This window comes from Platichthys flesus, chromosome 20 (genome assembly GCF_949316205.1).
Source record: "Platichthys flesus chromosome 20, fPlaFle2.1, whole genome shotgun sequence".
Taxonomy (NCBI): domain Eukaryota; kingdom Metazoa; phylum Chordata; class Actinopteri; order Pleuronectiformes; family Pleuronectidae; genus Platichthys; species Platichthys flesus.
The window spans coordinates 15,000,496-15,026,066 of record NC_084964.1 but is presented as its reverse complement, the minus strand read 5'-3'; the positions used below and the strand labels follow the sequence as shown (position 1 = coordinate 15,026,066).

At 40.7% G+C, this 25,571-nt stretch overlaps 2 protein-coding genes and 2 long non-coding RNA genes across 6 annotated transcripts in view; all 4 read right to left on the bottom strand.

Moving 5' to 3' along the window:
- Window positions 1–9,699: 9,699 nt before the first annotated feature.
- On the bottom strand, window positions 9,700–13,268 carry LOC133931721 (ras-related protein Rab-5C-like). Its single transcript, XM_062378660.1, has 6 exons — window positions 13,049–13,268; window positions 11,819–12,157; window positions 11,453–11,604; window positions 10,965–11,087; window positions 10,754–10,847; window positions 9,700–10,654 (listed from the first exon to the last, which is right to left on the bottom strand). The coding sequence occupies exons 2-6, from the start codon at window positions 11,985–11,987 to the stop codon at window positions 10,515–10,517; spliced, it is 678 nt and encodes a 225-aa protein (XP_062234644.1). The 5' UTR covers window positions 11,988–12,157; window positions 13,049–13,268; the 3' UTR covers window positions 9,700–10,514.
- Window positions 13,269–16,111: 2,843 nt separating this feature from the next.
- Window positions 16,112–17,060, bottom strand: LOC133931722 (uncharacterized). The gene is made up of 4 exons (XR_009911923.1): window positions 16,920–17,060; window positions 16,781–16,836; window positions 16,389–16,496; window positions 16,112–16,295 (listed from the first exon to the last, which is right to left on the bottom strand). It is a non-coding gene; the product is annotated as an uncharacterized LOC133931722 (long non-coding RNA).
- A 1,230-nt stretch (window positions 17,061–18,290) lies between these two features.
- LOC133931719 (uncharacterized) lies at window positions 18,291–21,988 on the bottom strand. 3 transcript variants are annotated; one of them, XR_009911920.1, is made up of 9 exons: window positions 21,974–21,988; window positions 21,726–21,875; window positions 21,238–21,364; window positions 21,099–21,154; window positions 20,875–20,982; window positions 18,952–20,778; window positions 18,813–18,868; window positions 18,587–18,694; window positions 18,291–18,490 (listed from the first exon to the last, which is right to left on the bottom strand). It is a non-coding gene; the product is annotated as an uncharacterized LOC133931719 (long non-coding RNA). The 3 variants fall into 3 exon arrangements; XR_009911921.1 differs by having other exon boundaries at window positions 21,238–21,360; XR_009911922.1 differs by having other exon boundaries at window positions 21,238–21,337.
- A 1,044-nt stretch (window positions 21,989–23,032) lies between these two features.
- Window positions 23,033–25,571, bottom strand: part of kcnh4b (potassium voltage-gated channel, subfamily H (eag-related), member 4b) — a 31,720-nt gene continuing 29,181 nt past the window's right edge. Inside the window, exon 16 of the mRNA XM_062378637.1 lies at window positions 23,033–25,020. Within this exon, the coding sequence (XP_062234621.1) occupies window positions 23,965–25,020 (1,056 nt within the window). The 3' untranslated portion in view covers window positions 23,033–23,964. The remainder of the gene's footprint in view (window positions 25,021–25,571) is intronic.

Sequence of the window (25,571 nt, the reverse complement as noted above, 5' to 3'; positions counted from 1 at the left end):
CCGGAGCAGAAAATGGCTGCTGTGGAGAGAACTGCGGCGAACACACAACCACGGTCTCTCCTACATTTTAAACCACTGCTCTCTCCTTTGTTTAGATCCCATGAAATAAAATGGCGTGGCCGACAGAGCTGAAACAATTAAGTCGACTGACGGAAATAATCTGCCGCTATTTGGGTGATGGATTAAGATGCCAAGCATTTTATGGTTTCAGGCAAGAATCTGATTATTTTGGTTTTTCTTTATCGTATATGCATTGGATACGTCTTTGAAAAATATTTGAAGACAAACGGTGGAAGAGGTGGAGCATAAGTGTCTAGACTGACAAAAACAAAGAAGAAGAAATTATCGGATGTTCCATCACTGCCAATCGGAGGCGGAACTGATAAAAACCCCACTGCAGAGTCATGTGACGCGGGAAAGAGAGCCGATTGAATCCATTTCTATTATAGACAAAATTTTGGGTTATTGGAGTTTTCGATTGGAGGAAAAGGGGCTTGAGGAATAGAGACAATGCGTTTGTTTAAGTTGGAGACAATGCCAGACACACAGCCACACAAAAGCACCGAGAGGGACTGGTCTTGAAGAAAAATCTTTGCTTCAGCGATGACAAAAAGCAATATTCCTCACATGTCAACAAAAAAAAAAATGCTTTGTGTGCAATTGTTCAATCCTCGGTGGACTGTATCAGCAGGAGCCACAAGTCCATTGACAGTGAAGGGCTGGAGCTCAAGCTGCTCCCATCCCAATCTCGTTCCACATGATTATTCTCAATTTCACACATTGATGGTTTTCACCGAGACAGACGGCGGCAGCCAAATGCCAAAGAACAGAGGAGAGCGCTCGGAGGTAGAGGAGAGAAAGTTAGAGAGGGTGTGGGGGGAAAAGAATAAAAGGTAGATAACCTGGTCACGCAAGTTCATCAGTAATGTTTGGAAAAATAAATAATATGTAAACGTGACCTAGTGCAGCAGGAGGGAGAGGGTTGTGAGGCGCTGAGATCTCAGGTCTCACAACAGAAGCCTGGCTATGATGTAAACCTGAAGAAAACCAGAACTACTGCCTGCAATGAGTCCAGACTCATAATGGTCCAGACTCATAATGGTCCAGACTCATAATGGGACCATTTTCAATATGGCAGCACAGAAGATCTGTCGCTGCAGTTTCAAGGTGGGCACTAAAGTTTGGTGTCATCAATACAGTATTTGTCCAAATGGGACATATGGTGGCGATCGTCTTTTCTGTTACTGAGTTATGATAATAAATAATGGCCTTGGAGGTGTTTTTGCTTAATATTAACATTTTTTTTAAAGAAGTTGACCTTTAAGCATTTGGATAAAATATTTTTCATAATTTCATACTTGAATGCTTTAGCCTTCACCATACATACTTTTTCTGATATTTATGTTCTGTTACCTTATCGCGTCATTGCTTTGTATCAAATGTCTCAAGGGAATTATTGGTTGAATAACCAGAAAGTGGAGGAATACAATGGACCAACAAGAATTTATTCACAGCAGCCAAACAAAAGCAAGGTTACGAGAATGAATAAAACATAAAAACAATTCTCCTAAACTACTCATAATCTTTGTTTAATCTTAAATACATTGACCCCCCCGCTGTGATGAACCTGGCTCTGTAGGTTACACTGAGTCAGCCCCACCTACACTACAGCTGTAAATACTCACTTAATCTCCAGCTATTCACTTCTGAGAAATGTTTGCTTCAAACTACTGGGTCCAGTTGTTTAAGGAAATTGTTCAGGCTTTCTTTAAAATTATATCAAATATTTGCGACCTGTTTTTTAAGATTTTGATAAATTGAGTACTGAGATACAGGATTATAAAGAAGAAGAAAAAAATACACACTATCGCCAAATTTTTGGTTTATGCTCAAAACCATGTCTGGCCAAAATCCTGTTAGTCAAAACGTTCTGAACCCAGACCAGCCTAAGGACGAGAACAGATTTGCTGAATTGGAGCCAGTTTGACTGAATTTAAAATCAGCAAACTGCAATTTACGAACAATCCATGAGCATGTAAAAGCTCGGTGAGACATTTTTTTATCAAATTTATCTAAAATTTGTGAAACTCTGGCACCTTTGTTATCTGCATGAATCAGGCCTCCAAGTCCCAACAATCAATAATATATCGTGGAAGTTATAGGTTATAACCTACTGAAATGTTGAGAGTAAACCAGACCATTCAGATTATTTAGCTCTGGCCCGGTTTTGATGTTCCCGGTGACAAAAATAGTTAATAATTTTATAATTATTACTATATTCTCACCTATTTACTGGGCTTTAACTTGTGTGATTGTGTACGTCTGTTGGAAGCAAGCTGCTGTCAGTCTATTTCTAAAAAACTTTGAATGTAATGGGGAAAAATCGTGTTCATGAGATATGCTACTTAACTAATCCGCTTTGCATTTCTTCAGCTCGTCAGCCGTTTCTGTGATTCCAAGTCGTCATGCTGCATGGAGAGTGTGAAAAGGCCCAGTTGTGTGCACACCTAAGAGTCCAGCAGAATCACAGAAGATACGGGAATAAAAACGAAATAACTGAGAAACTCTCCCCAGCGTCACACCGGAGGAGTGAAAATTACAGCATCGCACTGGGGAGTGGGCAGTAGGAGGAGCGGGATTTGATGAATCAAGGACCTTTTGTTCACTGCGCAAATGACTGCTTGCATGTTGTTGGAGAGAACATCTCTCCGGTGGTGCAGCGGTGCTTGGCAGGCAGGCGGGCAGGCGGTCGGCAGCCGGGCGTCATTTGGAGCCATTTGTGTTTGAAGCTGACGCAGAGCGGGACTGAGGAGAGCAAGGTCATTGTAAGATGATGCAGAAGATGATGATGTGGCCACTGCTGGGTGTTTAAGTGGGTCTGCTGCTGCCTGAATCGAGTAGAAGCTGAGTAGGGTACGGCAGCACTCACGATAATGACACAGACATATCTACTGAAAGGTTGGGGGACTGAACCATTACAGGCAGAACTGAGGTGAGATGCAAGTAAGAGTTCACGCATTTCCGTCTTGAGAGGCCATTTCAGTTCTTTCAGCTCAGCATTGATTAAAGATAATTGATCAATCAAGGACTGAGGAGATTTGATGAGCTCTTGGAAAAGCCGGGTTCAGGTTGATTGGAGAATCTGAATTGGTCGTGGGTGTGAATGCTTGTTTTTCTCCATATCTTGGCCCTGTGATACGCTACCATACCCTGCCCATCACCCAGTGTCAGCTGGGATTGGCTCCAGCTCCCATCGCCACCCTCAAGTGAACCGGTTTAGATAGGGGGCAGATGGATGGTTCTTTAGAAAGACGACCCTGCCTCAAAATTTAAGGAATAAACACCGATATCTGATTCTACTGAGGAATAATTTTCAATTGGACACAAATAAAACCTGCAGTGTCGTCTGTGGTATCTGCAGTTAAAGTTATATTTCATCTGTAACCCTTTGTCTAAATTTCATCCTCAGAAGCATCTGAAAACAGGTACGACCACACACACACACTGAAACACATTTTCCCATTCAAAAATGCACACAGCAGCACAAACATACAGTCACACCCTGACTGCGAAAAAGCTGACAGACCCTCAAACGCCAGGGTTTAAATAATGACTCCAGTCATCAGCCCATTAACCCAGATAAACACCATTTACCTCCATCAACATTAAGCACGACTGTCAAGAAAAATAATTTCCACACAAATAATTTGGGCAGCCGGTGTAAACAATGACAAACACATCGGTTGACGGTTTACTTAACCTTTTCTAAAACAGGACCTTGTGTGTTTGGGTCTGAATCGACTAAATCTTCTCATGATTCATCAGAATCTGAATCAGAGAGTATTTATGAGGATTCACGATATCACTGCAACGGCTGTTAACATGAAATCACAGCTCCAGGCCTGATATTCAAATATTAAAACGTGTTTAAATATACAAATATTTAAAGATCAAAAATAATAAATAGGCAAAACTGACAGAGGTGTCTTTGCAATATGGTCCCTGATACTGATTCTGACTTTTTGGTTTTAAAATTTGACCACAACAGGGTGTGTTTTTCACACAAAGGATACAACCGCAGCTCCCATTTTTATGACAAAAATGAAATAAAACAAACATTAGATCCAAAATAACAAGAATCATGAACATGAATCTGTCAATTGGTCTCTTACACTCATTCTGACTTTTTGGCTGAAAACGATCAGGGACATGAGTAATGAGGTTGAAGAATAGCAACGTCTCTTATATGAAGGTGTCTGGAAGAGGTTCACAACTAAATAAAGGACTTTTTAAATCCTCCTCAAATATTCCCAGTAACTTCTTTCCAATCCTGCTGTTTTTCTCTCAAAGTGCACAGAGCTGTGTCAGAGTCGAGGAGATGTTGGGAAAGTGAGACACTCTGTTGCTCTCATGTGATGAATGAAGTGTCTGCTCGTCACTACGAACACTGTTTGCAGGATTGTGACAGAAAGAGGAGACGCGTTTAACCCACAGACACGAGCAGCGCACGCGTGTCTACATTTACGCACCATTACGCACGTGTCGGCACCAGAGGAGTGTTTGGCTTCTTACCTGCGTGACGCGGTGTCTCTCCTGCTCCGTCCTCTCGCTCCATGTCCACTGGCACTGTGACTGTGACGAGCTCAGCCGCAGGTTCCGGGTCCCGCGAGACCGTCAGGGAGAGGATCAAAGCACGCAGGGGGGGAAGAGTGTGCCCGCGCGCGCCTGTGCCGCCGCCTGCACGCGCGACCCGAGAGATGCCAAACGACTGCGCGCGGTGATGGGAGAGAGAGAATAAGAGAGAGCGAGGGAGGGAGGAGGGGGAAGTGTTTTAAATGGTTTTCATGTTCCCTTATTGGACCATTGCATAGGAAACAGAAGTCAAACTAAACCCATCACTCTAAAAAAACGAAAACAAATATAAACAAAATCTACAAAACCAATAGATCAGTACATTTCTCAGATATGTAATAAACCACCAGCTCTTGGACACCCCCAACTAAACATGAAATACTCCCAAAAGTCAATCTGTGACCAAAGGCCTGTATATTGTCCACCATTTTGTAGAATGAGTTCAGAGGTCCTTCAGCTGCATTCGACTGTCCCAATTTGAAGGCTCCTACAAATGCGTCCTACAAATGTGTCCTTCCAGCCCCGAGCAGCGAAGCCTCCCCCGGGCGGATCCTTCCAGTGCCAACATATCCCATCATTCATTGCACTTTACTGACTAAATGTTTTTCATAGAGGTAATGGCTGCAAAAAGTGAAGCGAAAACATCAGGAGAATTTATTGGATTGAGACACATCTTGAGTGGGGCCTTCAACAGTCCCATCAGAACCAAGATCAGCTCCACACTACCCGTATCCTGAGCTTGGTTCCTAGGTGTCAGCCAATTTAGCCAACTTTACCGATCCAGATAAAAAGTTCTAAAATATATTTATAACTTTCTTTTCTGCACAGTATTTTGGTCAAAATGTAAATAAATCCAAAGAAAAAAAAGTTTGTAGCTGAATACCCTCCACTGGACATCTGCTGTTCAGGAATCCAAATGATTGTGCAGCATTTTTAACATCTATTCAATGCCATTTTATTTGTAAAGCGCAAAATCGTGACATACTTCCACATACCTCAAGGCACTTTACATTATGAGATGAAGACCGTAGAAATTATAGAGAAAACCAAACTGTCCCCACAGCAAGCACTTTAGCAAAACTGTGGAGAACAAACTCCCTCTAACAGAACCAGACCAGCAAACGTAAACCAGCTTAAATGACCACAAGGATTTGTTTTATTGTGAAAGTCTGCGATGCCACCTTTGACCCTTTGACTTCCTCTCAGATATCTATAAGTGTGCGGAATGGACCAAAAGGGACCAGGGGGGTGACTGGATCGAACTAAAACCAAATTGTTGTTGCTGTTTGCTGAACATCAGAATGGAAAACAACAGCATGACATTATAGTGGGAAAGCCAGGTGTGGACACAGTGACTGTCTTTTTAACAGGGACAAAATGGTGACAATTGACATGTTTTGGTATTTGTTGACGTGATTTCTTAATTGACGCTGTTCTGTGATTTGTTGTTGAGAAGAAGCCTATTACCTGCTTATTTGGTCCAACATGACCTCACTTGAAGTCATGGTGGACAAACCCCTACTACTCAAAACAATTCTTATGTCCATCCAAAAACAGTTCTATTAAAAACCTCCTTCCTCATAGCAGCCACTTGGAATAAGATAAACTGTCTGAGGAGTCACAGGAAAGCTTTGTCTCTCTCTGTCATGTCAAATCCTCTCCACCTTCACTGTCTGTGTGTGTGTGAGGGGGGCCTATAACCAGCTCAGCCCAACCCCCCCATACCCCTCATTAACATTGTTGGGCTGCGTTCAAAAGCAGATGCCCGCAGATGAATTTGGGAGCTCTGCGACATGGACGTCTGTGTGCCGCGGCCAACCTGGTGGTGGGACGCCAGGGCTCAGCTGTCAGCCGGACGGTGATGGATGCTCGGTGGAAACATACTTGGAGTCTGAGCTATGTCCTTCACGTCTAAGTCCTTTTGGTACCCTGCTTGACCCCCGCCGCCACAATTCAACCACCCTAAAAATAAAAGGTGCACACATGGTTGCATGCAAATACAAGCAGAGACAACGGTGTAAGATATCACAGCTCATCAAGTGCTCTTGATGTCCCTGCCCATGTGTGCGTGGGTATAAGAGACACACAACTACACGCATATGCACACACACACACACCATGTCAAACTAGCTACTCCCACAATGGGAGAATCAGCCTCCTGTTGTTAAGGTTGGATTAGGATTTATGGGGGATATTTGCTCGCTCGAGTCCAATGTTCCCAGCATCAAAGTTAATACCAGCGCTCGGCTCCATCATCATCTCGAGTGGTTTCATTAAAGGACGTTTTTATTCCTCTGGTCCCAGAATTATCCATAACCTCGCTGCTCCCATGGAGATACGGCAACAGTTTTTTCTGTAATCCCTGTTTTTTGAGCGTGACTACAAAACCGAACATCTCTGTTTGACGTACAGACTCTAGCAGCTGCAGCATGTAGTACGTTGACCCTCTATTTGACTGAGGGGATTTGACATATTTGGAGGTAGGTAAAACAAATACTGTACCTTCATTAATAACTCTTAAACTGACCATATATTAAGGGTAAGACAGGAAACGAAACCTTCCAGGACCTGTGAGTTCAGGCCGGGTTCGGACATATATTTTGATAAGGTAAATGTAAATAGCTGTTTCCCCGATATTCCTGCTAAGCTAACAAGCTGAGAGTTAAAACTTGATATATTTACCAACCAGATATAAGAGTGGTATAAATCTCCTCATCTCAATCAGAAACTTAGTGATCATGCCCAATTCCATAGGCAGATCCAGGGAGGGGGTCAGGAGGGCACTGGCCCCATCTGAATTGTGATTGTCTCCTGTGATGGCAGATTTTATATTTAGTTATGTTTAATGAAAGAAATGACAAGTATATAATTATCATTTGGTTTTCTGTCTTTAAAACTGCGAACATGTGGGGGTTAGCTTAGGAGACTCAGATGTGACTTCCTTTACTCCATTGTATTGTGTAACTTTCAAAGGGGTCCTGATTCAGATTGAAGGTGACCAAATCTAAGCCTGGTTACAACAAAGCAGAGAGCTGATTGGGTAAACCGTCTGCCTCTTTGTGAGGAGGGGTCTAACTTGTATAAATGCAATGTGATTTCATTGTTCAGGGCGCTTGCTTGAATCTTTCAGTGGTACAAGCAATTTGCCCTCAGCCGCAGCTGAGTAAGAATTAAACAACCAGAATTGATAATTGTTATGCTGTGAAATGTATTAAATATTCCATGACACTCCTGAGGTGTTTTGTTTTAAATAAACTATTCTCTGATTAGTAACAATATGAATAATAAACATGACAATTTGTCAATATATTAAATAATGTGTGGCTTAACAGTGAGTAGGGATTGTACATGTATGTTGGACATATAATTGTCCCCTCTGTGTGAAATGTGGCCCCTTTATGACCCCTGATAAATCCCAGCTCTGCCACTGCCCCATCCTCAGTATGCAACTGAAAAAGATGCTCGGTTTTCAGCTGCTTGACTTCATAGCGACGCTGTGAGAATGCTCTGCAACCCGAGCATGGACAAGTATAATATGCAAGATAATTAAAATGAAAATTACTCTCCTTTCAGCAACTGATTGTGCTTCAGTCTGGTTCCTTCCTCGCTAGCAGTCCATCCCGCAGCAACACGGCTAGATGTTTCATTTTAGATAAGAGACAATTATTGTACCACGTCACATATAGGCCCACTATCGCTATCAGCAGAAATCTCAAACTGCACCACAGAATGCAATCCAGATACCGTGTCCCTGTGCCCTTGGTATTTAATGACATTTCTTTCTGTACAGGAAGATAGAGGGAATCCATCAGAGCAGACCTTTGGAAGTATTTGACTGGTTTCTGTCTTTTTCAGTGAGTTTCAGCTGGTAAACTGGGCTGCAAACAAAAAATGTAAACAGAAAATCCTTGTCGTAATTACAACCACACTCTTTTCAGTGTATGAACTTAAACACATTTATTTTGTTGTTCAAAAATTAGACAAAACAAATATGAGCTGGAACAAAATGGGAGAGAAGGTTTGTGGGCGTTTTTATTTTCAGGGCACATTTCGTTTATCCTGCTAATCTTCGCCTCTAAACACAGTCAATTTAAGTCCAGCTCTCACACCATTATTATTATTCAGAGTGGCCAAATGTCGAATTTTTTTTTTTAGTACAGGATACCTCCTGAGTGACAGCTCAACAAATGAGAAATCATTTACTGAGAACAGAGCGGCCTCCTGTTTGAGGCGAGTGGGCCTCTGTGTGTGTGCGTGTGTGTACATGTGTTCAAATGGCTTTTAAAGCAGATTTCAATATTAGGTCTGAGGCAGCCAAACCATAACAGCAGGTCTGTTAGCCTCAAAGCCGGTTTACACCATTTTTCAACATCAAGCTCTTTACTTACATTCGATTCCCTTTTGTACCTGGGTTTTAGTGTGACACTGCCCTCTAGTGGTAGGAAAATGTTTAATGATGCCAGTTTAGGCTCCATATTATTTCAAACTTTCCCTGCATTGCAGTTTTTTTTTTGATTAAGTGAAGAAAGCATGCATTCCCAAAACTGACAAAGCTTCATGATTAACCCTGCAGACAAAAACGTCTTTGTTTGTTCCAGATAAGTGAATTTAAACTGAAATCAGGATCAAGACAAGCAACATAATGACATAATTTGTAGTAGAACCTTCACGTTAGATACGACAACTTTGTGTCACTGTAATACTTTAAAGAAAACTTACAAATCTTTACCACTTGTCTCCTTGAGGGAGGACACAGGGGAAAGGAAACATAGGAAAGTTCAAATTGTCAGATTTTTATAGCTACATGCACACTCTTAGCGACCCAAAGAAACTTACAATAACAATGAATCTTAACTCTATTGTGAAAGAGTGAGAAAAACACTGATAGAATAATAATACCCCTGTTTTCACATATAATTTCCTGAGAAAAAAAAAACAGACATCATATATTTGAGCGAAAATCATTATCCTCTCAAGCAGCGAGCCAGTAATCCACACTGACAACAGACCTGAAAACATGCAAGTAATAAGAGACACCAAAGCACACTCAGAACAAGCAAAACAAAATGAATCTTGCAAGATATTTATTACTATTTAGATTTACAAGTTAGTCTCACATCTCGTTATTTATTTTAAAAAAGGCCAACGACTGTCTGGTGTTACAGATATCAATACACGATGAATGCAAACAACTGCATTAGTTGCACACTTCAGAAACATCTTAAGATGTGTTGCCTGCTAAATGGAGACCTGCTTCAGTAAGCAACGTCTTTCTTTACAACTGTGTCACGTCCAGGTCCCTAAAAAGAACAACAAAAATGCTCTGGTCTAAATTGCAATAAGACAACAAGGTTGATCGCTCTGCCTTTTGCAATTTCAGCATTAATAATAATTGGGTAGCCGTATTTTTTACAATGATGATTAAAGAAATGATAGAAGTAGAGAGGTTAACAACTGCCAATTTATATATATGTGCATATATGTATATACTATATACACAAAACATAACATAAAAAACACACTTAATTAAGGAAAATGGCAAAAAAAAAGTCAATATCACCCCTCGAAAGAGATTTGATTTAAGACAGAACTCAATCATCGGAGACAGAGGTTGAAGGGGAACAGGGAGGTAGATAGATAAACAGGGGAAAGACAGAAGAGAAGTAGTGAGGGATCTTGAGAAATCCCTCTAGCTTATGATTCTTTTTAAAAAATGTTCCTTTATTAAAAAGGGAACCAGATAATCTCATCTGTAATCTCAGTTTAAGTGCGGGAGTGGCGAGTGGCTCTGCTCTCTCCTGCCTCTCTGGGTTTAGCTACATGTTGTCCTTTAAACGATGTTCAGGGCTCGCTCACTAAGTTCATTGTTTTGTTTGTACTTGCTAATTGCCGCTGCCGCCGCCGCCACCACAGCACTGGCTGGTGCGGCTCTGAGGGGCAGCTTCCTGTAGATCCACTCCCGTCCGGGTTCGTCCGCCTTGTCCAGCTCCACCCTGAGCTTCATTCTTCGGTAGCTTCTTAGCTGCAGGGAAAAGACATAGGTTTGCAATTTTAATTTGCTCCAGAAATAAGAAGGTTGAGAATTAAATATGTGTTTGCCGCTTCAGAATGATGCACCTACCAATGGCCATAAAAATTTCGTTGACGTTCATGGCAGTCTTGGCCGAGGTCTCCATGAAGAGTAGACTGTTGTCATCAGCGTACACTTGTGCCTCCTGGGAACAATATTTAGAAAGTGCAGTTTCAAATTATTTTATGCTCTAATAAATTGTCATTGAAAACCCTGAAATAATTTAGCTGTTAAATTGATTCTAATTCATGTATCTTCACACCTGCAAGTCCACAGCTCTCTTAGTTGCGATGTCCGCCTTGTTGCCCGCCAGAGCGATCACGATGTTGGGACTGGCTTGTCTCTGCAGCTCCTTCACCCAGTTTTTCGCTCGTACGAAAGTGTCCTGATCAAACAAGACACTGAATCAATCACTACTTTCACTCTGCAGTGTTTCCCCTTGGTTGACTACTCTTGGAAATGTATTTGTTTTGTTTACAATTACATTAAATTTGAAGAGAGTCTTGTACCGTTAATAAAGAAAAACACAAACTTCTCGGGGGTATTCTAAAATTGGCTCACACCTCTGACCATCAACATTTGCCTTAATCATTTTAAATGAATCTCTGCCTTTTACTGCAGAGACAACAAACATTTTAAACAAACACAAAGACAGGAAAAAAGAAAAAATTGTTGTTATGAAAGCAGCATTTGCGTAATAACCCCCAAAAACATTCTATTATCTCTGTCAATGCTATGCCTGAAACCTACTGTGTTGGTAATGTCGTAGACCACGATGGCTGCCTGTGCTCCTCTGTAGTACATTGGAGCCAGGCTGTGATAGCGCTCTTGACCCGCCGTGTCCCAGATCTCAAACTTCACTGTGGTGTCGTCCAGACAGACCGTCTGGGTGAGGAAGGCAGCTGAGGAGAGCAAAACAAAGAAGATAAGAAGAATGATAAGATATTAGAACCATGACCTCAACACAGCACTTACACACACACAAACTCTGTGCTACTCACTACAGCACAAACATGTCTGTGTCAGTTAGACCCGATAAATTAGGTCCATTAAGTGAAAAATGACACTTGTTTAAAAAACGGACATTTATTCTTAACGTTATGAGCGATCTCCTACCTCCAATGGTACTCTCCTGGAATTCATGGAACTGGCCTTTGACGAAGCGCAGCACTAAACTGGACTTGCCCACCGCCGACTCCCCCAGCAGCACCAGTTTGAACTGGCAGATTTTGTTTGCTGCTGTGGCGCCATTAGGCCTAGATGCTCCTCCACCACGCCCAGCCATTGACAGAGACGGAGGCTGTGAAGGATGGAGACGGCCTGTGATAACGGGCGGAGACTATCGACTCTCTCCACGGGGACCAACCCTGAACACACAGGCACTGATGGTGAGCGAAGTCAAGGATCAGTCTTCTGGTGGGAAGAACTGGACGGAGATGAAGCAACCCAGTTTACCTGGATGAACAAAAATAAGGAAAATGTAACATAGTTTGTGAAATGTGGTCAATACAATTATGCACGCCCCTATTAATTCAAATTATAGACTCTTTCTTCTGTAGTTTTCATTTCATTTCAATGATGACAATACAGGTGTCAGAAGATTAAATATGTTAATAACAATAATAATAACCAACAGAGCTGGACTGACAAATATCCCATATTAATTTGTTTTGCGTGTGCATTAACCTATTTCACCTGCGTCTATTGACAATCGTTTTCCTTTTGTCAATTGACATGTCCAGTATTTACTGGTTGAATCCGTAAATCATTTAGCAGGTGATAGTTTTAAAATAGTGACAAATATTTAACATTTTCCAGATTTCAATGTTTCTCTTGTCTGACAAAAACATTCTCAGATCTTAGGTTTTTAACTATACGGCACCGATAATCAGAAAATTGGCTTTTCTTCTTATTGAAGCGTCTGAATGGATCCATTGATTAACAAAACAGAAGGTGATTCGTTTACTTTAAAATCTCCTTATACTTGTATCTCTAGAGCACAAATGTGACATGTAGCGGCATTTATTCAGACTCTACATGAACCACACGAACTTGACAGATGTGTTTGTGAGGGATCAGCATGTTTACAAGTTTTTAACACTGTCACACTTTGAGTCAACATCGCACTTTACGAGACAAACTATAGATTATTTGTAATTTTGCCTTGAAATACAAACAACTGGATCCAAACAGTGATTAGAACCCGCGGCTTGAACCGTGGAACCAGACGAAAAACCAAAACAAACCCTGAAGTTAGCTCCGAGGCTATAGCTAACAGTCATGCTAATGTCGGATTACAAGGGAAACCCGTGAAAAATTGGTCAAATGAAGATCTGGAGTTCTCACCAGCAACGAAAAATGACCTCCACTCCGGGACTGGTGTCAGTGTTGTTCCTCTTTCACTGTCTTTTGTCCTTTTTCTGCCTAAACGCTTACGGGCTGAGTAAAAAATAATGTGCTTCCGCCTTGTATAACGAAAACCCTTCCTGGTTTCGTCTGTCATGTGACGCGGGGTAACAGCCAATCAAGTGAGCCAGGAGCATGACGCGAGAGAGAGGGAGAGAGACAGAGGGAGATGTAGAGAGAGAGAGACAGAGAGAGAGGGGGGGAGAGGGGGCCAGATGGAGAGAGAGAGAGACAGACAGACAGACAATAAATACTCCAAATCAGTGTCCCGTCAAAAAAAATAAGAGGGATAGTTCTTCTCTTCAACCACACGATGGCGCTATAGTATAACCGTGATGTGCTGATGGGACTTTGGGTTGGAATTGGAACTGTGCCCAGTCTGCTGTGTTTATTATTCTTTTCTAAATTAAAGTTTCATCTCTTAAAATATCCCAATCACTCTAACATAAGCCCTTTATTTTTTCGCCTCAAAAAAAGCTATGTTGAATTATTTCTTCGTCACAATAGCCCAATGTAGGCAACAAACACCAAACCCATAATAAACACAAGGGAAATATGAAAAGTGAAAAATGACAAAAGCAGCAACTGAAAGATCTCTGTTAGGACAATGCAGCAAACACTACATTACAGTGGATTGTTTATTCACTGGAAGATGTGTTGCACAATGTTTATTGTTTAATTGCACAGATCAGAGCTGCAGCAGCGCCCGGTTCCTATCCCTGAATTAATCAACAATTGACAATCAGCTGCTCCACTGCATCTCTGGAAGTATCCGGTAGCTGTGACAACACGGAAAAAGTCAGAATGCATCACCAGACTTTCTTTCTTTAAAGTTGTATTATTGCAGTACTGAAGGAAAGGCTCATACTTACCAGGGGGGTTAAACCTGAAGCTGATACAGACTTGGTCTGAACCAGAGCAAGTCTGAATTTGGCGTGAACAATGTCTCGTAATGCACTTGTTACACCTCAAGGCTTCACCTGCAAAAGGAAAAACCAAATGTGTGCAGATGGACAAAGCATTTTCATTGCCTCTCAATTCTCAGAGCAAAAACAAGCTAAGATAAGATTAGATAAGATAAAGTAAGATGAGATGATATAAGATAAGATATAAGATATAAGATATAAGATATAAGATATAAGATATAAGATAAAATAAGATAAGATAAGATAAGTTAAGATAAGTTAAGATAAGATAAGGTAAGGTAAGATAAGATCAAAAAAAGATATGATAAAATAAGATAAGATAAGATAAGATAAGATAAGATAAGATAACATAACATAACAAAACATAACATAACATAACATAACATAACATTACATAACATAACATAACATAACATAACATAACATAACATAATATAAAATAACATAAGATGGAATGAGATGAGATGAAGGGGAAATTTGCTGTGTTAAAGAGGATGAAAAAAATAGACCTAAGTAGACTTGCAATAGAAATGGAAAGAAAGAAATAGTGTAACAGAAAATGTACAGTGTCAAAATTAAAAAAAAAAATTGAATTTCAAAGGCAGAAATAAATATTGTACGTTTTAATGATTTTAAGAGTTTACTCACTGTGGCCGACCACCAACAACACCAAAAGAGTGAGGATCACAGACTTCATGTTTTCACTATGTATTAAAAAAGTGTTAGAGACTCAAACTCATCAAGTTCTCTCGTAACCCACATATTCATAAATAGAAACATGTCCTACCTGGTGAGTTGTCTCCTAAGTTTAGATTCCTCAGATGTGTGCTCTCTGTTGGCAGGATCCCTTTTTATTGTCTGGTTTTGTTGCACAATTCATGGACATCCCATATTTTTTCCGAGTCTGGAAAGCCCAGTATTACATAACTGGCTGATGTGATAACAACAAAATACTTTTAGATCCCATATTGATCCAAAATAAAAACAGATAAAGCCCTGCTGGTGATTCCCAGGGGACAGTTTGAGACGGAGCACCCTGTCCTCAGCTGCACTTTAACACTTCCAACCAGGGAAATTTGCAACACTACCATTTTGAGGGACAGCGTTCTGGGATGAAACCAACGGGCTGTGGTTTATTTCATTTGACCTCATTGTTATCAACAACATATAAAAAAAAAACACCTTCAAACATCAGAAAAGTTTCATGTTGACGTTTTAAGATTTCCAGAGTCCAGAAAATTTAACAGAGCAACAGAAAATTGCTCATGATGTCATTTTGCCAATCATGAACTCAGATGTTTTCCATGTAAACAAACCCAAATTCCTCCTTCCTTCCCGGTATGGGAGCGGGACCTGAAGCAATGCCATGCACTGGAATCATACTTAATCATATGTTACTTTATATGATTCATTACGTCATATCAATATTTCACTTTGAGTTCAGAAACGCTGACACTAATGGGCCATTCAGGTTGTGATGAATGTGGGTCGACCTCAGGAGGATCATAAATAAAATCCTCATTCAGAACGACCTGATTAGATCTGTGTATTGTGACCATCTGCACCTCTGTGCAACACCCTTTTTAGTTATTTCCTCTTTTATTTTGTAACAACTTTCTCTAAATACAAGTAGACAAAGACTTGTTGTTGTCCGTGTTTCCTTGTTTGATTGTTTTCAGGATCACGCAAAACCTACAAAACTAGTTTCCAAGACATTTGGTGAAGGAGTGGGGCATGACCATGACACAAGGAAGATCCAGTTACATTCTGGTTTGGATCTGTATCAGGGGGAGGATCCTGGAAATGTTTTCACCTACTTTCAAATTGCGAGCAAATTTCTAAATTTTTCCTTGATATCTCACAGAATAATCAATGGCTCTTGAGGAAGAAAAAAAAGAGTGCCCGTGTCTTCTGCAGAACTTGGATTTTAGTATTTACATTTAAAAAAAAAAGCTATGTTGCATTATTTCTTTGTCACAAGAGCCCGATGCAGACTACAAACACCAAACCCATAATAAATACAAGGGAATTAGACAAATTTAAAGGGAAAAAAGGCAAAAGCAGCAACTGAAAGATCTCTGTTAGGACAATGCAGCAAACACTACATTACAGTGGATTGTTCATTCACTGGAAGATGTGTTGCACAATGTTTATTGTTTAATTGCACAGGTCAGAGCTGCAGCAGCGCCCGGTTCCTATCCCTGAATTAATCAACAATTGACAATCAGCTGCTCCACTGCATCTCTGGAAGTATCCGGTAGCTGTGACAACACGGAAAAAGTCAGAATGCATCACCAGACTTTCTTTCTTTAAAGTTGTATTATTGCAGTACTGAAGGAAAGGCTCATACTTACCAGGGGGGTTAAACCTGAAGCTGATACAGACTTGGCCTGAACCAGAGCAGGTCTGAATTCTGCCTGAACACAGACTACTTACGTTACAGTTACACTTCAAGGCTTCACCTGCAAATGAAAAAAACAGATGTGTGCAGATGGACACAGCATTTTCATTGCCTGCTAATTCTCAGAACAAAAACAAGCTAAGCTAAGATAAGATAAGGTAGAATGAGATGATACAAGATAAAATGAGATAAGATAAGAAAGAAATATGAAAATAGAAATGGAAAGAAAAAAAAGTGTAACAGAGAATATGCAGTGTCAAAATTAAATTGATTGCATATAAGCCTTTGAATTTCGAAGGCAGAAATTAATATTGTACGTTTGAATGATTTTAAGAGTTTACTCACTGTGGCCGACCACCAACACCACCAAAAGAGCGAGGATCACAGACTTCATGTTTTCACTTTGTATTAAAAAAGTGTTAGAGCCTCAAACTCATCAAGTTCTCTCATAACCCACATATTCATTAATGGAAACATGTCCTACCTGGTGAGTTGTCTCCTAAGTTTAGATTCCTCAGATGTGTGCTCTCTGTTGGCAGGATCCCTTTTTATCGTCTGGTTTCGTTGCACAATTCATCGGAAAAATCCCATATTTTGTACGACTCTGGAAAGCCAAATATTACACAACTGGCTGATATGTGATAACAACAAAATACTTTTAAATTCCATGATGATCAAAAATAAAAACAGGTGGAGCACTGCTGGTGATTCCCAGGGGACAGTTTGAGACGGAGCAACGTGTCCTCAGCTGCACTTTAACACTTTCAACCAGGGAAATTTGCAACACTATCATTTTGAGGGACATCGTTCTGGGATGAAACCAACGGGCTGTGGTTTATTTCATTTGACCTCATTGTTATCAACAACATATAAAAGAAAAAACACCTTCAAACATCAGAAAAGTTTCATGTTGACGTTTTAAGATTTCCAGAGTCCAGAAAATTTAACAGAGCAATAGAAAATTGCTAATGATGTCATTTTGCCAAGCATGAACTCAGATGTTTTCCATGTAAACAAACCCAAATTCCTCCTTCCTTCCCGGTATGGGAGCAGGACCTGAAGCAATGCCATGCACTGGAATCATACTTAATCATATGTTACTTTATATGATTCATTACGTCTTATCAATATTTCACTTTGAGTTCAGAAACACTGACACTAATGGGCCATTCAGGTTGTTATGAATGTGGGTCGACCTCAGGAGGATCATAAATAAAATCCTCATTCAGAACGACCTGATTAGATCTGTGTATTGTCACCATCTGTAACTCTGTGCATCACCCTTTTTAGTTATTTCCTCTTTTATTTTGTAACAACTTTCCCTAATTACAAGTAGACAAAGACTTGTTGTTGTCCGTGTTTCCTTGTTTGATTGTTTTCAGGATCACGCAAAACCTACAAAACTAGTTTCCAAGACATTTGGTGAAGGGGTGGGGCCTGACCATGACACAAGGAAGATCCAGTTACATTCTGGTTTGGATCTGTATCAGGGGGAGGATCCTGGAAATGTTTTCACCTACTTTCAAATTTTCCACATTTTCCTTGGTATCAGAATAATTGATGGAGCTTGATGAAACAAATCAGACACAAGATGGCGCTATACTATAACCTTGACGCTGATGGGACTTTGGTGTGCATTTGAACCGTGTCCATGTCTTCTGTGTTAATTATTCTTTTCAAAATAAAAGTTTCATCTCTTAAAATATCCCAATCACTGTAACATAAGCCCTTTATTTTTTCTCCTCAAAAAAAGCTATGTTGCATAACTTCTTTGTCACAAGAACACAATGCAGGCAACAAACGCCAAACCCATAATAAACACAAGAGAAATATGAAAAGTGAAAAAAGACAAAAGTAGCAACTGAATGATCTTTATTAGGACAATGCAGCAAACAATACATTACAATGGATTGTTTATTCACTGGAAGATGTGTTGCACAATGTTCATTCTTTAGTTGCACAGGTCAGAGCTGCAGCAGCGCCCGGTTCCTACCCCTGCACTTATCAACCTTTGACAATCAGTTGCTCGATAGCAACTCTGGAAGTATCCGGTAACTGTGACAACACGGAAAAAATCTGAATGGATCACCAGACATCTTCCTTTCTTTATAGTAGTATTATTGCAGTACTGATGGAAAGACTCATACTTACCAGGGGGGTTATACCTGAAGCTGATACAGACTTGGCCTGAACCAGAGCAGGTCTGAATTCTGCTTGAACACTGAGTCTTACCTCCACAGTAACACCTCAAGGCGTCACCTGCAAAAGGAAAACCAAATGTTTTTATAGATGGACACAGCATTTTCATTGCCTCTAAATTCTCAGAACAAAATCAAGCTAAGGTAAGATAAGATAAGATATTTAAGAGTTTACTCACTGTGGCCGACCACCAACACCACCAAAAGAGCGAGGATCACAGACTTCATGTTTTCACTATGTATTAAAAAAGTGTTAGAGCCTCAAACTCATCAAGTTCTCTCATAACCCACATATTCATTAATGGAAACATGTCCTACCTGGTGAGTTTTCTCCTAAGTTTAGATTCCTCAGATGTGTGCTCTCTGTTGGCAGGATCCCTTTTTATTGTCTGGTTTCGTTGCACAATTCATGGGAAAAATCCCATATTTTGTACGACTCTGGAAAGCTAAGTATTACACAACTGGCTAATATGTGATAACAATGATCAAAAATAAAAACAGGTGGAGCACTGCTGGTGATTCCCAGGGGACAGTTTGAGACGGAGCACCCTGTCCTCAGCTGCACTTTAACACTTTCAACCAGGGAAATTTGCAACACTATCATTTTGAGGGACATCGTTCTGGGATGAAACCAACGGGCTGTGGTTTATTTAATTTGACCTCATTGTTATCAACAACATATCAAAAAAAACACCTTCAAACATCAGAAAAGTTTCATAGTTGACCTTTTTAAGATTTCCAGAATCCAGAAAATTTAACAGAGCAATAGAAAATTGAAACATGAAAAGAATAACTTCAAAAACCTCCAAGTTCAGCCTGAGATACTTAAAAACAGGAATTTGGGAATTTTAACCAAAGGAAACTTCAGTCGCTGTTTGAAGCAAAAACATTGTTTTGACCCTAACCAATAAAAAGTCTGTATTTAGATTTGTTTAGACGTTATTGTCTAAAATAAATTAAAGCTATTTCATGATACAAGTAAAACTCAAAATCCTCTACCCATTCTTTTTTTATCCGACTTTGCAATCTGGCAGATATATGTATCATAAATAGCTCATGATGTAATTTTGCCAGGCATGAACTCAAATGTTTTCCATGTAAACAAACCCAAATTCCTCCTTCCTTCCGGGTGTGGGAGCGGGACCTGAAGCAATGCCATGCACTGGAATCCTACTTAATCATATGTTACTTTATGTGACTCATTACTTCCTCTCCATATTTCACTTTGAGTTCAGAAGCGCTGACACTATTGGACCATTCAGGTTGTTATGAATGTGGGTCGACCTCAGGAGGATCATAAATAAAATCCTCATTCAGAACGACCTGATTAGATCTGTGTATTGTGACCATCTGCAACTCTGTGCAACACCCTTTTTAGTTATTTCCTCTTTTATTTTGTAACAACTTTCCCTTAATACAAGTAGACAAAGACTTGTTGTTGTCCGTGTTTCCTTGTTTGATTGTTTTCAGGATTACGCAAAACCTACGAAACTAGTTTCCAAGACATTTGGTGAAGGGGTGGGGCCTGACCATGACACAAGGAAGATCCAGTTACATTCTGGTTTGGATCTGTGTCAGGGGCAGGATCCTGGAAATGTTTTCACCTATTTTCAAATTTTCCACATTTTCCTTGATATCAGAATAATTAATGGAGCTTGATCAAAAAAATCTGACACAAGATGGCGCTCTAATATAACCGTGATGTGTTGATGGGACTTTGGTGTGGATTTGAACTGTGTCCATGTCTTCTGTGATTATTATTCTTTTCAAAATAAAAGTTTCATCTCTTAAAATATCCCAATCACTGTAACATAAGCCCTTTATTTTTTCTCCTCAAAAAAAGCTATGTTGCATAACTTCTTTGTCACAAGAACACAATGCAGGCAACAAACGCCAAACCCATAATAAACACAAGAGAAATATGAAAAGTGAAAAAAGACAAGAGTAGCAACTGAATGATCTTTATTAGGACAATGCAGCAAACAATACATTACAATGGATTGTTTATTCACTGGAAGATGTGTTGCACAATGTTCATTCTTTAGTTGCACAGGTCAGAGCTGCAGCAGCGCCCGGTTCCTATCCCTGCACTAATCAACCTTTGACAATCAGTTGCTCGATAGCAACTCTGGAAGTATCCGGTAGCTGTGACAACACAGAAAAAATCTGAATGGATCACCAGACATCTTCCTTTCTTTATAGTAGTATTATTGCAGTACTGATGGAAAGGCTCATACTTACCAGGGGGGTTAAACCTGAAGCTGATACAGACTTGGCCTGAACCAGAGCAGGTCTGAATTCTGCTTGAACACTGAGTCTTACCTCCACAGTTACACCTCAAGGCGTCACCTGCAAAAGGAAAACCAAATGTTTGCAGATGGACACAGCATTTTCATTGCCTCTAAATTCTCAGAACAAAATCAAGCTAAGGTAAGATAAGATAAGATATTTAAGAGTTTACTCACTGTGGCCGACCACCAACACCACCAAAAGTGCAAGGATCACAGACTTCATGTTTTCACTATGTATTAAAAAAGTGTTAGAGCCTCAAATTCATCAAGTTCTCTCATAACCCACATATTCATAAATGGAAACATGTCCTACCTGGTGAGTTGTCTCCTGAGTTTAGATTCCTCAGAAGTGTGATCCCTTTTTATTGTCTGGTTTTGTTGCACAATTCATGTAGATCCAATATTATGCCACTCTGGAAAGCCCAGCATTACACAACTGGCTGACATGTGATAAAAACAAAGTACTTTAAGTCTCATAATGATCAAAAATAAAAACAGATGGAGCCCTGCTGGTGATTCCCATGGGACAGTTTGAGACGGAGCACTGTGTCCTCAGCTCGGTTTAAAACTTCAAGCCAGGGAAATTTGCAACACTACCATTTTTAAGAACATCGTTCTGGGATGAAACCAAAGTTATGGTTTATTTCATATGACCTCATTTTTATCAACAACAAGTAACAATCTGTAAAGTTTTATTGTTGATCTTGGAAGATTTCCGGAGTCCAGAAAATAAAACAGAGTAGTAGAAAATCGAAATATAAAAAGACAGCTGCTTGCCAACTCTGCTGCTTTTAATTGTACCTTGTACCAATTGCAGATCCGGAGTCATAGGAGTTCATGTCTGTAAACAGCTCCTGTACTCGCTGGCTCCAGCGGAGACACTGTTTGGCAGGTCTCCATGGGGGTGGAACAGCTTCTAAAGGCCTCAACAGTTACATCACAAGGCTTCACCTGCATCAAGAAAAATATCATGTTTACCAGCTTGAAAAAAGTTAACTATGACGCAAACAGTAAATAAGAGTAAAACAAAATGATACAGTTGAACTCACTCTGGCTGACAACTAATACAAACAAACGAGCAAGAAGGTCATCAGGGCTTTTCCTCACGCACGAACACTGCTGATATCCAGGAAAGGAACTGAACAGTACGATTGATCATTAAACTAATAGATACTGACACAATCACCACAAATATTTATATTCACTGTGACTTTTTCCAGAACGTGCAGGTTTAACAAATAACATCACTTCTCCGACCAAACTCCATTTTAAGGTCAAAGCATGACAGTTTCTCTTATTTCACAAAATCAATACAACTGGCTGGACAAACAGAGGATGAAGACAAACAGATCGTTTTTAAACTGAGTCAGTGGGCATGAAATGAACCAATGAATAGATATGATAAATAATAATACTACATATATTTGACAGCCTTACTTAAAAGTTACTTTTATATTTTGGGATTTTAGAAACTGGATGATTTAACATGCTTTAAAATACTAATGTTAGAGAATAACCCAGTAGTTTCCAACCTTTTCTTCTGACACTTCACAAGAATCACAGTGTGGGACACATATAATTGAATATAATTCTGAAAATTCATGCAAAACCTTCTAGTTTATATTCGGTGATCAAATAAATATATTGTTCCCATCAACTAGCACAAGGAGTAAGGGTCACACATTACTCATTCATCAAATCAAACCTCCGGCCTCATGAACTTTTACTTTGAAGGTGAGCTGTCTCTCTGTCCCCCTCTGGATGTTCTCGTTCAAGTTTAGCTTCTCAGGTTGACTTCCACTTCATGCACAGACCAGGTGAGGCCTCACTACTGCACGAATCTACAACAGCAACAAATCCCATGATCTTTGTTGCTTAATTGCCAGACTTTTTTGTTTGTCTGGTCGTGATAATCCTTACAATTTCAATAGGGCCTCACTGTCTGTCAGTGCCTGTCAGTGCTTGGGACCTAAAAAATGCTTTGTTGTCCAAAGGTTTCAACCTGATGTTCTTTTTAAAGCTGAATCTCCGCAGGACCCATACAACAAACAGCTTTTCAGAATGAAATGCATCAATTGTGCCACCGCAGTAAAAAACAGAGTCAGATATTGTCTGCACACTTTATTTCAGGGAGGAATCATTCAGAATATCAGAATCAACCAATCAATCAGAATAGTATTCTTGAATATTCTAAATACTATATGAATATCGTTTTATCCTGAGTCAAATTAATAAGTATTCAATAATTAATGGGACCCACTTTTCAGCTTAATGTTTGTATTTATTTAAGTTTACATTTATCAGCAGCTATATTTACTGAATCATAGAACCTTTTCCACCTTTCTTTTTTGTGAAAGTCCATTAAACCTGGAGGAACAAGAACGACTATTATCTCCTGAAGGACAGAATTTAAAAATAATAATTTTATATCCAAATATTCAAAGTCAAAGTACCAATCAAATAAAAAATGCTAAACTCAGAAAAACATTCAATTCAACCAGAAGGAGAAACACTCTCAGCAGTGTGATGCGCAAACGGAATTCCCTGTATGCAAGGTGAAGTGTTTGACATGAAAACATCCCCTTGCTCTGACCTGTCTTTAATTACAGTCTCTGTGTGCACAAGGGAAAGGTTCTCATGTGAAATGTTTGCCCACTGATTTGGGAACCTTTTCCTTAGGAAAAAGAATAAACAACTTTACCATGCAAGTAGGTAACAGGTTTTATCAACTGCAAATTGCACCAAGGATGTCGGAAATAATAAAGAGATATATACCAGAACCACTTCTGTGGAACTTTTCTTTAAAGACACACTTTAGTAAAGCCAAGATAATGCACAAACGACATGCTTTTGCATAGAAATGGTGTAAATTGCGTGGAGTTTGACAAATACGAGAGCCCAAGAATTAAAAGGGGGAAATACAGCACACATTGACAACCTCCAGCAGAGTCTCTTTAAACACTGTAAGAATTTGCATTTCAGTTACTGTTTCTTTTCTTCCCAGCTGTGGCGAAATCAGGGAGTCTGACCCTGAAACAGTCTAATCTGTGAGGTCCAGACACCACGACTGTTCTGAGCTCTGGGTGTGCACGCCGATGCTGGATCTTCGTGATGACACACTTTCACTGTCCCTGCTCTCCATAGAGCCCCCGTTCCCCAGTAGGCACTCCAGACTGTTATGTTCTGTGGCGGTTGGGTTGCGCAGTGGTAGATGGGGCTCAAGAGCGTCTGATTGGGACGACCCTGAATCCAGGGAGGATCTGGGAGGGTGGCTGGGCAATGTGGGCGGAGAGGCAGAGACAGGGTGGACGGAGGGGTAAGAGTCCTTGATTACGAAGATGGAGGTGTCCTGGATCAGATTTTGAGATGTTGGGGAGGACATCAGAGCACATATGTCCTCACGCGAGGTTTTGGGTAAACTTAGATGGGACTCTGAGTGCAGGCAGAGGTGAGGGTATGAGCTCGGTGACGAGTCCAGCAGGCTGTGTGTGGACGTACCTGTGGGGGCGCTGGACAGATTATACAAGTGTCCATCACCATCACTGGGAGGCTGCAGGCACAAAGTGGGCTGGGACTGGCTGATGGTCGCTGGGTGAGAACTGAGAGGTCTGTTGGAAGAGGCGTCCCCCCCAGCAAGGCCCTGGCCTCCACCCCGGAAGCCTGGGCTGACGCTGACAAGTGACGGGCTGGTCCACACAGGTGTGATCGTGCTCTCAGAGCCGCGACACAAGCCCAAGTTGGGCGCAGAGTTCAGAGAGAGGGGCGGAGAGGAGTGAGCAGCTGGACTGGGCGATTGAGGTCGATGGTGGATCTCTGTCTGGGTTTCCGCAGCTCCACTGTTGCTCCAGTGGCCATCAGGGGGGACACTTTGGTGGCTGTGGACTTCGTAACTCCCAGGGTCGTTGTGGACGTGGCAGGCCGATGGAAGGTTGAACGATATGCCAGTGCTGGGGTCTGTTTGGGGGACGGGCACCATCTGGACACTGTACGGGTATGTGGCTTTGTAGTGATGCACGGAGATGTAAGTCTGGAGGAGGTGCATCATGTGGTGGAGGCCCTTGGTGAGCTCAGATACTTCCTGGTTTAAGGTGCCCATCTGTGCAGAGAGAACACAAGGCTTAGTCGTGCAGGCCTTTCTTATTTTTACCATCACACAGAGAAAATATGGTCAAGTTTGCAAAAACAGCTTCAAAATACACAAAGCGACCCAATTACTCTGCCTTATGTCCAGATAGAATTTTCCAGCGACCTCCAAAAAGAGAACCAAATAATTTATCGTCCCCTCTACGACATATTCTATGCAATAGTGAAATCCAGAGGGACGCCGACTGCAGGTCAATGACGCAAATATGGAAGAAAGGAGAGAAGAAAACCGGGAAGAAGTCGGTGAACCCTAGAGGGAAAAGGGGCCTGAGAGAAGCTGGGCTGTCATCATTAGAATTTCTTTTCTCCAGTCTGTGGAGTCAGCACTCCTGGCAAGCCCCTGCACTGCAGAAGTGCCCCACTGATTAATTAATATGGACTTCAGAGAAGCACCTAACTGGGCCCATCTGGATGCTCTACTTCCACCTGCTTTGGCTCTATTTATGTTCAGATTAAAAGTGCAGGGTCAGATTGAGACACAAGGCAGGAGCTTGATCTCGCTGT

What these genes read in the sequence shown, in the direction of transcription:
- LOC133931721 (XM_062378660.1), bottom strand. Translation starts at nt 11,987, where the DNA reads ATGGCTGGGCGTGGTGGAGGAGCATCTAGGCCTAATGGCGCCACAGCA. An exon ending in CCAGGAGAGTACCATTGGAG is followed by an intron (nt 11,605 to 11,818) that starts GTAGGAGATCGC and finishes TGCTCTCCTCAG; the next exon opens with CTGCCTTCCTCACCCAGACG. An exon ending in CGAAATTTTTATGGCCATTG is followed by an intron (nt 10,655 to 10,753) that starts GTAGGTGCATCA and finishes TTTTCCCTGCAG; the next exon opens with CTAAGAAGCTACCGAAGAAT.